Source organism: Nuphar pumila, chromosome 2 (genome assembly GCF_984573655.1).
Source record: "Nuphar pumila chromosome 2, dmNupPumi1.hap1.1, whole genome shotgun sequence".
Taxonomy (NCBI): domain Eukaryota; kingdom Viridiplantae; phylum Streptophyta; class Magnoliopsida; order Nymphaeales; family Nymphaeaceae; genus Nuphar; species Nuphar pumila.
Window position 1 is genome coordinate 69508198 of NC_143250.1, and position 13605 is coordinate 69521802.

At 37.0% G+C, this 13605-nt stretch overlaps 1 protein-coding gene across 1 annotated transcript in view; it reads left to right on the forward strand.

Annotated features, from left to right (window-relative positions):
- Positions 1–13605, forward strand: part of LOC149845707 (cell division cycle protein 48 homolog) — a 35472-nt gene that overhangs the window by 10148 nt on the left and 11719 nt on the right. Inside the window, exons 2-6 of the mRNA XM_089995928.1 lie at positions 11651–11816; positions 11887–12115; positions 12205–12971; positions 13068–13289; positions 13402–13473. Of these exons, the coding sequence (XP_089852054.1) occupies positions 11651–11816; positions 11887–12115; positions 12205–12971; positions 13068–13289; positions 13402–13473 (1456 nt within the window). The remainder of the gene's footprint in view (positions 1–11650; positions 11817–11886; positions 12116–12204; positions 12972–13067; positions 13290–13401; positions 13474–13605) is intronic.

Here is a 13605-nt window from a genome sequence, read left to right on the forward strand (position 1 = left end):
ATCTTAGATATAAGTATATATTAAACAAAATTTTTTGTGTATTATATATATATATATATATATTTTTCATTCGGTGTGCAACCAATACTTGTCAACACGTCCAGATACAAGTGTCCGGTAATTACTTAGCACCCATTCATCCTGTTGGTCAATATAACGAGAGAGCATGCATACACAGGTTGGTCAATATAATGAGAGAGCATGCATACACAGAAATGAAACATGCATCATTCATCGGTGAGTTCATCACAGTTCCCAAATCAACTATTCAGGGAAAACCCCGATTCAAGTGTCTACCGAACACCCTAAGGTTTCAGACCTTAATCATTTGAATGATTACCATAAATTCTTAAAGTATACATGCTTCACTGACATACCAATATGTAAGACTTTAAATGAATACATGGAATCGGATAAAAAAAATTGAATAGCAATCAAGTTTGATAACAAGTAATCAACACATAGGTGTTCAGACTTAATGTCGATTAATAACGGCACAAGAATGAATAGAAAACAGGTAACTAGATCATATAGATTCTGACTGAATGTTAGTTAATGACAACACAGGAATAACTAAATGGATAGAAATCAAGTCTGTTAACAGGTACTAAAACATAAGGATTCAAGCTTATTTTCAGTTAGTAACAACACATGAAAATGAGTATAATTCAAATATGTTAACAGGTAACTAAAATACAAGGATTCAATTTAACATAACCGGGGTTATATAAACAATGCTATGTAATATTACATGGAATAGACTCAAAAGATCGGCTAACAACAATTCACAAATCATGCTATGTTCTGCTAACCTGCTACTAAAAGGGTTACAATTAATTTATGAACGTCTTTACGTCTAACAATGTATGCAATAAAAATAGTGACAGACAGAACTAGGTAATTCTATATTATATTACTTTGTACAACCAAGAATCGAATTCTCCTCAAAAATCTAGATTTATCGGCTCCAAAATAGGAAACCCCCAAATATGGGGTTATCCAATCCAAGAAACCGGAAACCCCACGACTGGGTCATCCCATGCTTCAGCCAAGAAATCCCAATAAACTCGATTTGGGGGTTTCCAGATTAATGTTAGGCAAGTGAAACTCCAAATCATTTCGATTTGGGTTCACCGGGATAGGGTTAGACCATGACCCCCCCTCAAATGGGTCATCATCCCTATCGGAAACCCCAACTCACAGAGTCGGTTTTCCGGTAGCCAAGATTCCCATAGGAACGCCTGGAATGTAAGAAAAATCAGGGTATTCCCCTTCCCTTGACTGATCCCAATCACTACCGGATTCAGTCCACACCCAGCCAGAAAAAGTAAACAACATCCTACCTGTTTCGACGAGGAGGCTGCCGCTGCTAGAGGAGAGGTCCGCCGACTTCGACTGCTCCGCCGCCGTGAAGGGCTTCGAGAGGGAGAGCGAGAAAATGAGGGGGGAGAGAGAGGGAAAGAGAGAGCGTGAGAGGAAGAGGGGTGTGGGAGGAGTCTTTGTAGGCGGGTGCCCCGAAACGGAAGGGTCGTTATCACCACCCCGGCGGCTGCGCAAACACCTCCCTCAAGTCTCCCTTCACATCGTGTTAGGGTTCCTTTAGAACCCTAACAGTTTTTATCGGCCTTCGTATGCCCCCTTACTTAAAACCCCTTTTATTTTATTTTATTTTTCATTACATGGGGTGCGGCCTGGGTTCGGGTCCGGGTCTACGACCCGGGATCCAACCGTGTGGTGGATCTGCGGTTCCCTGCGGTTTGGATCCACAGGATCCAACTGTGGATTCATTTGATAAATTTTTATATATTTATTATATACTTATTTTTATGTTGCTATTATTATTATTATTCATTTTTCTAATATATATATATATATATGTGAATCTTGGATCCGAAACATGGATTCCAACAAATTATTATAGATCAACAACAACTACGCCTTCATCTCAAAACAATTGGGGTCGGCGATATGAACCAAAAAAGAAAATCATTCTGGGTCTTTCACATGAATCCTTCTCATCCAATCATTTCTATCCAACATTAAAATTTTAATTGGATCCATACTACATTTAAATCTTCGAGGTCTAGGATCCAAATGCAATATTGTGGATCCGAACATCGCATAGACTATTACGAATCCCCATCAGGTGTTATAGGTTCGATATAGAAGTTTTCTTATGCTTGGAAGATCAACTAAGAAGCTATACATCTTCTTAGACAACTTATTGAGAGAAGTAGAGAGAGGAACAAAGATTTGCATATGGTTTTTATTGATTTGGAGAAGGCATACGATAGAGTACCTAGGGACGTTCTCTGGTGGACAATGATGAAGAAAGGTGTTTCTCTCAAGTACATTAGTATAATTAAAGATATGTATGAAGGAGTAGTAACCAATGTCCGCACTATAACGGTTGGGTTATATCAAGGATCTGCTTTAAGCCCTTTCCTATTTGCTATAGTGATGGATGAGCTTACGAGATCAATTCAAGAAAATGTGTCGTGGTGTATGTTGTTTGCTGATGATATTGTTTTGATTGATGAGTCTAGAGCTGGGGTTAATGCTAAGTTAGAATTATGGAGACAGACATTGGAAGCAAGAGGTTTTAAGTTGAGTAAGAGTAAGACAGAATATATGGAATGTCGGTTTAGTAAGCAACGAAGTAGTGATGGGAGTGTAGTGAAGCTTGGTTAGCAAGAAATATCGGTAGATGATTGTTTCAAATGTTTGGGATCTATCATTCAAAAGTATGGAGAAATTGATGGAGATGTAAATCATAGGATAAAGGTTGGGTGGATGAAATAGAAAAGTGTAACTGAAGTGTTGTGCGATCATAGAATGCCATTGCGGCTGAAGGAAAAGTTTTATAGGACGACTATTAGGCCCGCTTTACTATATGGTACGGAATGTTGGGCTTCCAAAAGACATCATATTCAAAAAATGAGTGTAGCTGAGATGCGTATGCTTAGATGGATGTGTGGAAATACAATAAAAGATAAGATTCAGAACGAGGAGATACGTAAGAAGGTAGGCATTGCACCCATTGAAAATAAGGTGAGAGAGAATCGTTTACGGTGGTTTGGACATATTTGGCGAAAGCCTAATGATGCTCCAGTTAGAAGGATGGAGAAATGGGAAAATATATTAGTTAAAAGAGGTTGGGGTAGGCCTAGGAAGACATGGATGAAGATGATAGGAAAGGATATGCATGCTTTGAACCTCACCGAGGATATGGCATTGGATAAAAATGATTGGAGGAGAAGGATTCATGTGGAAGACCCAGAATGATTTTCTTTTTTGGTTCATATCGCCGACCCCAATTGTTTTGGGATTAAGAGGAAGGCGTTGTTGTTGTTGTATAGAAGTTTTCTTATTAAGAATCTGATTTAAACTTTGTGGATCCACTCCATTCGTCCTGGATCCAATATCCAATATGACCTTGATACTGAGGATCCGAAACCAAAGACCCGATCCATTTGACCAAAATCTATTATTAAATATTCAATTTAAGGTTCACGATTCGATATCCAAGATCTGAATGGAATGTCGGAGTTCTGAACAGGATATTAGGGATCCAACATTAAAGATCCAAATAGGATATTCAAGATCCAATTACGAATAAACAATTAAAACAATAAAAATAACCTCGTATCAGCTTAATGACCTAAATTTCAAGTTTATTTATCTGATAAAATTCATGGGTATTACACCATATATATATTTATACTTTAATATGTGTTATTCCTGGTCAAAATATATTTTGAAACTATTTACGTAACTATTTTTTAACTATTGTGTTAAAACTTTTTCTTTAAAAATCATTTGATTAGGATATCTTCCTTTGTGTAGTTGGAACCTTTGTTTTTGTTCTCTCTAAAGGTTCTTAAAGATGATATGGGTTGAAAAAAAAATTATGTTTTTGATGCATCATCTCATGAAGATAGAGATAGCCGATGAAGGCATTTGGTTAAGATTGTCAATGAAGACTTGTATTTAATGAAGACTTTCAAAGACTTGTATTTTATTAAGACCTTCTAGGACTTGTGTTTTCAAACTTTAGTTTGAGGGAGAGTGTTAGGTTGTGTATATATATTTATAATGATGTAATAGGTAAATACCCATTAGGGGTATTTTGGTTATTGCAATCTTTATAATAGCCTCTGCCCATTAGGGGCACATTAGTATTTTTATTTATTTTATTTTTTTTGTCATTTTCTGTTTTTAAAGGGACTATTTGGTCAAAGACCAAATAGAGCTGTTGGGTTCTTTTTGGACTATTCAATATAAAGTTGACTAGTCAATAGAGCTGTTGGAACAGTCCAACAACTCTATTTGAGACTACCTCTTGGATATAAATAGTGGTGAACCCCCCTCTTGTTCTTTAATGCTCTTCTAATGCACTCTAACTCATTTTATGAGTATATTATGAATAAAATGTTATTTATTTTTAATCTTGCTTTTGTGCCTTAATGCATGGTATTGCCTATGTTGACACCTTGTATTGTCCCTTGGTGGACTTGTGCATGTGCACTATGTGTTTATGTTATGGTAAGCCCTTTGAGGTTCTTGTTTTATTCTTCAGCATGTTTCATTATAGGGAGCTCTCATACATGCTGGTTCCTTGGGCAATGGGATCATGACGTACCTGCAAAAACTCCCATTCCTTATGTCCGACATGCACTTACCCAGCACACTTCCACTTCTTTAACTGCTATTTTTGGAGTACGTATTTTCTATTCTATTTAGACGGTGAAGGTGGTCTGCCTCAAACATCAAATTGTAATGAGATATTGCGAAAATATAATGAGTGCATACAAGCACTTACAACAATGAATAAAAAGAGACAATATCACAAGTCCACAAAGGGACAATACAAGCACAAGCCTTTAAGAAGGCAACAATATAAAAAGCCTCTTGTTGAGAAGAGAGAAAGATCTCAAGAATGAAAAATATACAAGGGGTTCACTCCTATTTATACAAGAGGGAGAGGAGAGAAGGGATGGCCAAAGGCCTCAAAAGGAGAGCCCAAAAGGGGGCTCCCATAGAGTCGTTGGGAGCCCCCAACGGTCACATTTGTGACCGTTGGGGGCTCCAACGACTCTATGTTGGGGGCTCCAACGACTCTATGGTTGGAGCCCCTTTTAGTCCTAAAAAAATACAAAAAAGAATTCTAAAAAATAAAAAAAGAAAATTACATTTTATGAAACTTGAAAATAGTTGTTTTCTAAAACAATTATATGAAATTACAAAAATACCCCTATCGAGTATTGATGTAATATACAGTATATATATATATATATATATATATATATATATATATATATATATATATATATATATATATATATATATATATATATATATATATATATATATATATATATTAGATACATTTTAACACCCCCCCCCCTCAAACTTTACGGGGAAATGACGGAAAGTTTGCCAAGAAGAAACATGAAGCGAGGAGCTGGAAGAGCTTTAGTGAAGAAGTCCGCCAACTGATATTCTGAAGTGACATATGGAAGAGCAATAGTTCCTCGTAAGAATTCATCACGAACATAGTGGCAATCCATTTCGATTTGTTTTGTACGCTCATGAAAAGTATGATTGCTCGCAATATAGATGACACTCTTGTTGTCGCAACATAGTTTTGAGGCTTCAGTAATATCAACTCCCATGTCTTTAAGCAGACTGCGAAGCCATACAAGTTCCATTGTCGTGGTTGCCATAGCCTGATACTCAACTTCAGTGGATGATAGTGAAACTTTCTGTTGCTTCTTGCATTGCCAGGCAATCAAAGAGTCTCCTAAAAAGATACAAAAACCAGTAGTTGAGACTCGATCATTGGGATTACCTCCCCAATCTGCATCAGTATAAGCAAGAAGATTCAAAGAAGAAGAGGAGGATAGAAATAGCCCTTTATTGAAGGTATTCCGAATGTAGCGGATGATTCGGAGAACAGCACTCATATGCACAGTTGTAGGAGCATGCTGAAATTGGCTAACTAAGTGAACCGCATGAGTGATATCTGGTCTGGTGATGGTTAAATAGGTAAGAGACCCAATGAGTTGTCTGTAAGGTGTGTGATCTTCCAGAAGAACCCCATTCTCCAACCGTAATTTGGCATTAATAACCTCGGGAGTCTCTACTTTCTTATCATCAGAAATTCCAGACTTAGAACATAGTGACAAAATATATCCTCTAGGAGAATATGCAACTTTAATTCCAAGAAAATATCTGAGAAAACCTAAGTCAGACATATCAAAATTATTTTTTAACATATTTTTAACATTAATAATACTATTTTGATCATTCCTAGTGATAATCATATCATCAACATAAAGCAACAAAATTACGATACTAGAACCTACATGTTTAACAAAAAGAGCAGTGTCAGTATAACAAGAGTGAAATCCTAACTTTATCATGATATCACTGAAACGATCATACCAAGCCTTAGGAGCTTGTTTAAGACCATATAATGCCTTCAAAAGTCGAAGTGTTTGACCTTGCTTAATATTTATTCCGGGTGGCGGATCCATATAAACTTCTTCACTTAAACTTCCATTTAAAAAAATATTTTTTACGTCAAGTTGATAAATAGGCCATTTTTTGGTTGATGCGACAGCTATTAAGGTCCTGACACTAGTCATTCGAGCTACGAGAGCGAATGTTTCTTCGTAATCAATGCCATATTCTTGGGAGTATCCCTTAGCAACTAATCTAGCTTTATATCGTTCTAAAGAGCCATCACTTTTAGTTTTAACTTTGAAGACCCAGCGACAACCAATAGGTTTTTTGTGTGAGGGTAGATTAACTACTTCCCAAGTATTGGCCTTTTTTAAAGCATTTAGTTCAACTTGCATTGCTTCAACCCAATGAGGTATAGATTTAGCTTGATTATAGTGGGCCGGTTCAAAATAAGAATGTAGGGTTATTAAACATGCCCGATAGTTGGGAGTTAAGGAATCATAGGATACAAACCTATTTGGGGGTATTGATATTCTAGAAGAATGCCTAACTTGTGGTTCCTTAGTGGATTCAGAAATTTGAGAGTATTTTTCGAGGGCACTAATAGGATTTTCTTGATTTCTTCTTGAGTAAACATTTATATTGGTATCACTATCATGAACATTTATATTTGAATCACTATCATTTGAGGGTGTTATGTCAAGAGGGGACACCTCACGAGTATCATCTATGTTTTCAAGAAAATCTTCTTGTATGTCATCAATAAGATCATATAAGAATATATAATCAATTTCATTTGTTTCTTCTATTTTATCAAAACCGTTTTCTTCTTCTAGAAATGTTACATCTTTTGAAACATATAGTTTATCATTCTTAAAATCATAACATCTACCCTTTTTGATTTTCACCATATCCTAGAAAAGCACATTCAATTGCTTTTGGAGATAACTTATCCCTTTTATATAATAGGACAAAACATTTGCAACAAAAAATACGAAGACGATTGAAATCAGGTGAAAATTTAAAGAGTTTTTCATAGGGAGAAGCATTTTTTAACTTAGAAGAGGGCATTCTATTGATTAGATAGGTTGAGGTTAGAACGGCTTCGGCCCAAAACTTCTTTGGAATATTCCTAGAAACAAGTAATGTTCTAGCAGTTTCTATAATGTGCCTATGTTTTCTTTCCGCTAAGTCATTTTGTTGAGGAGTCCTAGGACACGACTTTTGATGGCAAATGCCATTTTGGGTTAAATAGTTTTGGAATTCGTGAGATAAGTATTCGCCATCGAAATCGGATCTTAAAATAGATGTTACTTTGAAATTGATTTTGAACCTTTTTATGAAAATCTTTAAAGAAAGTAAATACTTCCGACTTATGACTAAGAAAATAAATCCAAACATACCGAGTAAAGTCATCAATAAACGTAACATAATATGAATAGCCCCCTTTAGACATAACCGAAGAAGGCCCCCAAACATCCGAATGCACCAATTCAAAAGGCCTTGATGAGAGAAAAGTTCTAGTTTGAATTGGAATAGACTTCATTTTTCCAAAAATGCAATCTTTGCAATTAATTTCTTTTTCCTTACAAAATTTGTTTCCAAAAGGAAAGAGATACATTTTGGAATAACTTGGATGACCAAGTCTTTTATGCCAAGTTTCCATGTTTTTTTCTTGGACATAAGAACAAAAAAAGTTTGTAGGGAGATCAAGATGGTCCATATGATAGAGGTCTCCCTTTCTATGGCCTTGCCCAATCCGCTTCCCGGACCGGAGATCCTGCACAAAGCAACCATTAGATGAGAAAGATATTTCACATCCATGGTCGGTAATTTGAGAAACCGAAAATAGGTTTAAGTTTAGTTTGGGAACAACTCTTACTTTTGGAACACAAAAATTTTGTGAATCTTTAAAATAGCCAATACTTGAAATTTTTAAAAAGGTTCCATCGGCCGTAGAGACACAAGAGTCCTTTGAATTGGTGCAAACATCACTAAGTGCATTTTCATGAAGGGTCATATGAAAAGAAGCTCCGGAGTCAAGGATCTAAGAATACGTACCGGGTGATGATGTTGAAGCAATAGCCGCACCCGATGTGGAGGAAGAAACTTTTAACATTTGTTGGAGAGCCATAGATATTTGTCCAAGAGTTTCTTTGATGTCATGGTTCTTGCCTTCATCTTCTTTGGTGGTGGTTTCTTCAAGAGAGGCCACTTTAGGCTTGAAGGTTCCAATAAGCTTTGGACAAGCGGGTCTAATGTGACCCGGCTCATTGCAATAATGACAAACAATCATTTTTCTTCCTCCATTTTAGTTTCCTTGTTTCCCAAAATGAGGAGGCTTATAGGTTCTAACATTGTTACCCGGTTTGGATACGGCAAGGACTTCATCAACATGCTTACTCATGCCAAGCCTTGTCTCCTCTTGAGTGATTTCGGCAATAGCATCCTCAATAGGAGGAAAAATAGATCTATGGAGAAGTGAAGATCTCACTTGCTCAAATTCGGGACGTAGCCCAAAAAGAAATTGAAACAATCGCTCTTGTTCCATTTGTTTTTGCCTTAAATCAATATCTTCCATAAAAACCCATTTTGGCTCCAAGAGAGCCAATTCATCCCATAGTGGGTTTAGGGCACTATAATAGTCTTGAATGCTAGAATCACCTTGCTTGGTGGTTCTAATCTTTTCTTGCAAGAAGTATGTTCTTGCAAGAAGTATGTTCTTGCAAGATCCTTTTGGGTATACATACCCTTCATAAAGGACCAAGCCTCATTGGCTCTACGAAATTTAGCTATATTAGCACATACCTTAAGCTCCACATTGTTCATAAACCACGCAAGGATTTTTGCGTGATTGTTTTCCCAATCTTCCACTTTCTTTTGATGACTTTCAATGGCCTTGAGGCGAGCATCTCCTTCAAGAGCCTTTTCTTGACCTTCTTCTACCTTCGTGAGCATAAGCTTAGGTTCCGGAACGGTACTCATGACAAAACCCCAAAGCTTCTTTCCTTTGAGATTATTTTCCATTGCCGATGCCCACATCATATAATTCTTTCCATTGAGCTTGAAAGATAGGTCAATATTTGTCTCCATGATGTTGCCAAGAAGTGAGAAGATGTCCACTAAATATGAGATACACGAACCACACCTTTCTTTCAAGAATCGAGTGGCTCTGATACCATGTAATGAGATATTGCGGAAATATAATGAGTGCATACAAGCACTTACAACAATGAATAAAAAGAGACAATATCACAAGTCCACAAAGGGACAATACAAGCACAAACCTTTAAGAAGGCAACAATATAAAAAGCCTTTTATTGAGAAGAGAGAAAGCTCTCAAGAATGAAAAATATACAAGGGGTTCACCCCTATTTATACAAGAGGGTGAGGAGAGAAGGGATGGCCAAAGGCCTCAAAAGGAGAGCCTCAAAAGGGGGGTCACATTTGTGACCGTTGGGGGCTCCAACGACTCTATGGTTGGAGCCCCTTTTAGTCCTCAAAAAATACAAAAAAGAATTCTAAAAAATAAAAAAAGAAAATTACATTTTATGAAACTCGAAAATAGTTGTTTTCTAAAACAATTATGTGAAATTACAAAAATACCCCTATCGGGTATTGATGTAGTATAGAGTATATATATATATAAATATATACATATATATATATAAATATATATATATATATATATATATATATATTAGATACATTTTAACACAAATATGTATTTGCATCTCATGAGGCTCAAACCAAGAACTTCTTTCTCTCATCTATCCTCCCCTCTCTTGATTCTCCACCACCAAATGAGCTTAGCACCTCTAATGTCCTTTGTCTACTTTCATTTTCCCCTACTGATATGCTTTTTTGGCACACTTTTGTACAATTGTCCTAGATTCTCACTTGGTTTTGGTTAACCTCATGGAAGTGGTTAATGTGATGCCACTGGAAACAATTAACAATCACTGTATGAATGACTTGCCATCTTTAATCAGGCAAGCATCACCAACCATTGTCCCATTAGAAGAACTAGATTCTTTATGGGCCTTCACTAAGAGCACTTTTGTCTGATGTTAGTGAAGAATGTCCTGAGCCTGACAATAATCTTCTGTTGCATCTACCTTGCTACCTCCTATCAAGTAGGTGCTTGGGAGTTCAAAGAAGCAGAGTCCCAGGAGGAAGGAATGGAGTTGTTAAATGTTTCTATAGGTGTTCAATTTTTCTCTATTGTTAGTGAGAGATATCTGTTTGTCATTGGTTGGGTGTCTACTTTTTTGGACTAGTAATGTTTTCCTTTCTTTTGCTTCATAATTGAGATAAAAAAGAGAGTTGCCAAGCAGGTGCTTCATGTGTTGGTGGTATGCATGGGTTGAGAGGGTTGCTAGAATCTTCAATGTTTCTGGGTTATGTTGGAAGGTTACAAGTGTTCTTCTTTAGAGTATAATACATGTACCTGCTTGGATACATGGTCGAACATGGATATGACGTGGATCTGACTCTTTTTTTTTGAAGAACGATTAATTTTTTTTGAGATAGTGCAGCCTATGTTGGATCAATAAGGGTGTTTCCTTCCATTTATTTCTTGTTGTCTTGTAACTTGTTTTTGTTTGGCTGCTGAATAGTTCTTCTTTTCCTTTTTAACTAAATTCTTTTTGTTCTGGTGAACAAGACTTTCTTTCCTTTCTTTGGAAACAAAGGACGGAGTCACAGGACACATACAAAGCATGTAATTGCGGTTACACTTGTCAGCATTGTGTGTCCAGATTGTTTTCAAGCAGTCCATTTTCAAAATAATCTGGATATTTTTCTTGTTGTTCAGTACATGAGAGTTGAGAAGCTGTGACTAGCAAGCTCTCTGAGTATTTCAGATGGGTTTTTTTTCTTGACATTGCTTTTATGTTATTACCTTTTAACAGTTTCTTCCTGATCATCTGATATCTATACATAAGTTATTTCATATGATAAGGCTGGTTTTGTTATTTGTTTTAAGCTGTTAATTGTTCCTCTTCTGGTGAAAGTTTCCTTTTCAATAAAAAAAGGGTCTACAGAGTCATTTTTTGTCTTTGAGTGTGGTTCAATGAGCAATGTGACTCATTATGAGCCCTTACTGAATCTTCTTCGTTGTTTATAACATTCTAGTTTTGTTCCTTCAAGTTTTTGGTAAGATCTTACGTGCTTGCAACAGGAGAGGGGCAAAGAGGGATTTTAGCACTGCAATTCTGGAGCGTAAAAAGGCTCCCAATCGGCTTGTTGTTGATGAAGCTGTGAATGATGACAATTCCGTTGTTTCAATGAACTCTGTGACAATGGATAAACTTCAATTTTTCAGGGGAGATACCATCTTGATTAAGGTATTAAGTTTGAGCTTTCTATTGCTGTAAATTTGGTCACTGTGCTCTTTACATGTAATCGCTTTTGCAGGGTAAAAAGAGGAGGGACACAGTGTGCATTGTTCTTGTTGATGACACTTGTGAGGAACCCAAGATTAGAATGAACAAAGTTGTTCGTGCCAACCTAAGGGTACGCCTCGGTGATGTTGTTTCTGTGCATCAATGTCCTGATGTGAAGTATGGAAAACGTGTTCACATACTGCCAATAGATGACACAATTGAGGGTGTTACGGGAAATCTGTTTGATGCTTATCTGAAACGTGAGCATAATCTCCATCCATCTTTTCTTCATATTAGTTTTATATGGTAAGTTAATCTTTTTCCTAATTTTGTTTCTTATTTTTTTCAGCGTACTTCCTAGAATCCTATCGACCAGTGAGAAAGGGTGACCTTTTCCTTGTGAGAGGCGGGATGCGGAGTGTGGAATTTAAAGTCATTGAAACCGATCCTGATGAATATTGCATTGTTGCTCCAGATACAGAGATCTTTTGTGAAGGGGACCCTGTCAAACGGGAGGATGAAGAGCGATTGAATGAAGTTGGTTATGATGATGTTGGTGGTGTTAGGAAGCAGATGGCTCAGATTCGGGAGCTGGTTGAACTTCCACTGAGGCATCCACAACTATTTAAATCCATCGGCGTTAAACCTCCAAAGGGTATTTTGCTTTATGGTCCTCCTGGTTCAGGGAAAACCTTGATTGCCAGAGCTGTTGCGAATGAAACTGGTGCATTCTTTTTCTTAATTAATGGACCTGAGATTATGTCCAAATTAGCTGGAGAAAGTGAAAGCAACTTGAGAAAAGCATTTGAGGAGGCTGAAAAGAATGCCCCGTCCATCATCTTTATCGATGAGATAGACTCAATAGCCCCCAAAAGAGAGAAAACACATGGTGAGGTGGAGAGGCGTATCGTTTCCCAACTTTTGACTCTAATGGATGGTCTTAAGACTCGAGCCCATGTTATTGTTATTGGTGCTACTAATAGACCAAACAGCATTGATCCAGCTCTTAGAAGATTTGGAAGATTTGATAGAGAGATCGACATTGGTGTTCCTGATGAGGTTGGGCGATTAGAAGTTCTTCGGATACATACAAAGAACATGAAGCTTGCAGATGATGTAAAGACTCCTGTTTTTCTTTTCCCCCTTAATGTTTATGCTCCATTGATTTGCTCTGAAATACTTCGAATTTACTCTCTTGTAATATCACATTAGGTCGACCTGGAAAGAGTGGCAAAAGACACACATGGTTATGTTGGAGCAGACCTTGCTGCTCTTTGCACAGAAGCGGCCCTTCAGTGCATTAGGGAAAAAATGGATGTCATTGACTTAGAGGATGAAACAATTGATGCTGAGGTCCTCAATTCGATGGCTGTCACAAATGAGCACTTTCAAACAGCTTTGGGCTCTTCCAACCCCTCAGCTTTACGTGAAACTGTGAGTCTTGTCTTTTCATTTCTTCTTCCTTCATTTTTGGCCATAAACTTTTATTAATATTATTTTAACATGATGGTGCATGCTTTATTATGTTTACATTTGTCATTGGTAGGTTGTGGAGGTTCCGAATGTCTCATGGGAGGATATTGGTGGCTTGGACAATGTCAAAAGAGAACTTCAGGAGGTAACTGTCTATTTCCTTTGACATTTTGTTGTTTGTATGCTATTTGCAAAGGACAAGATGAGTGTTGAATGCCCAAATTGTTGTGATGATCTTTTGTTAACATTTTTTTGAAGATTCAGAAATCTCTTGCTT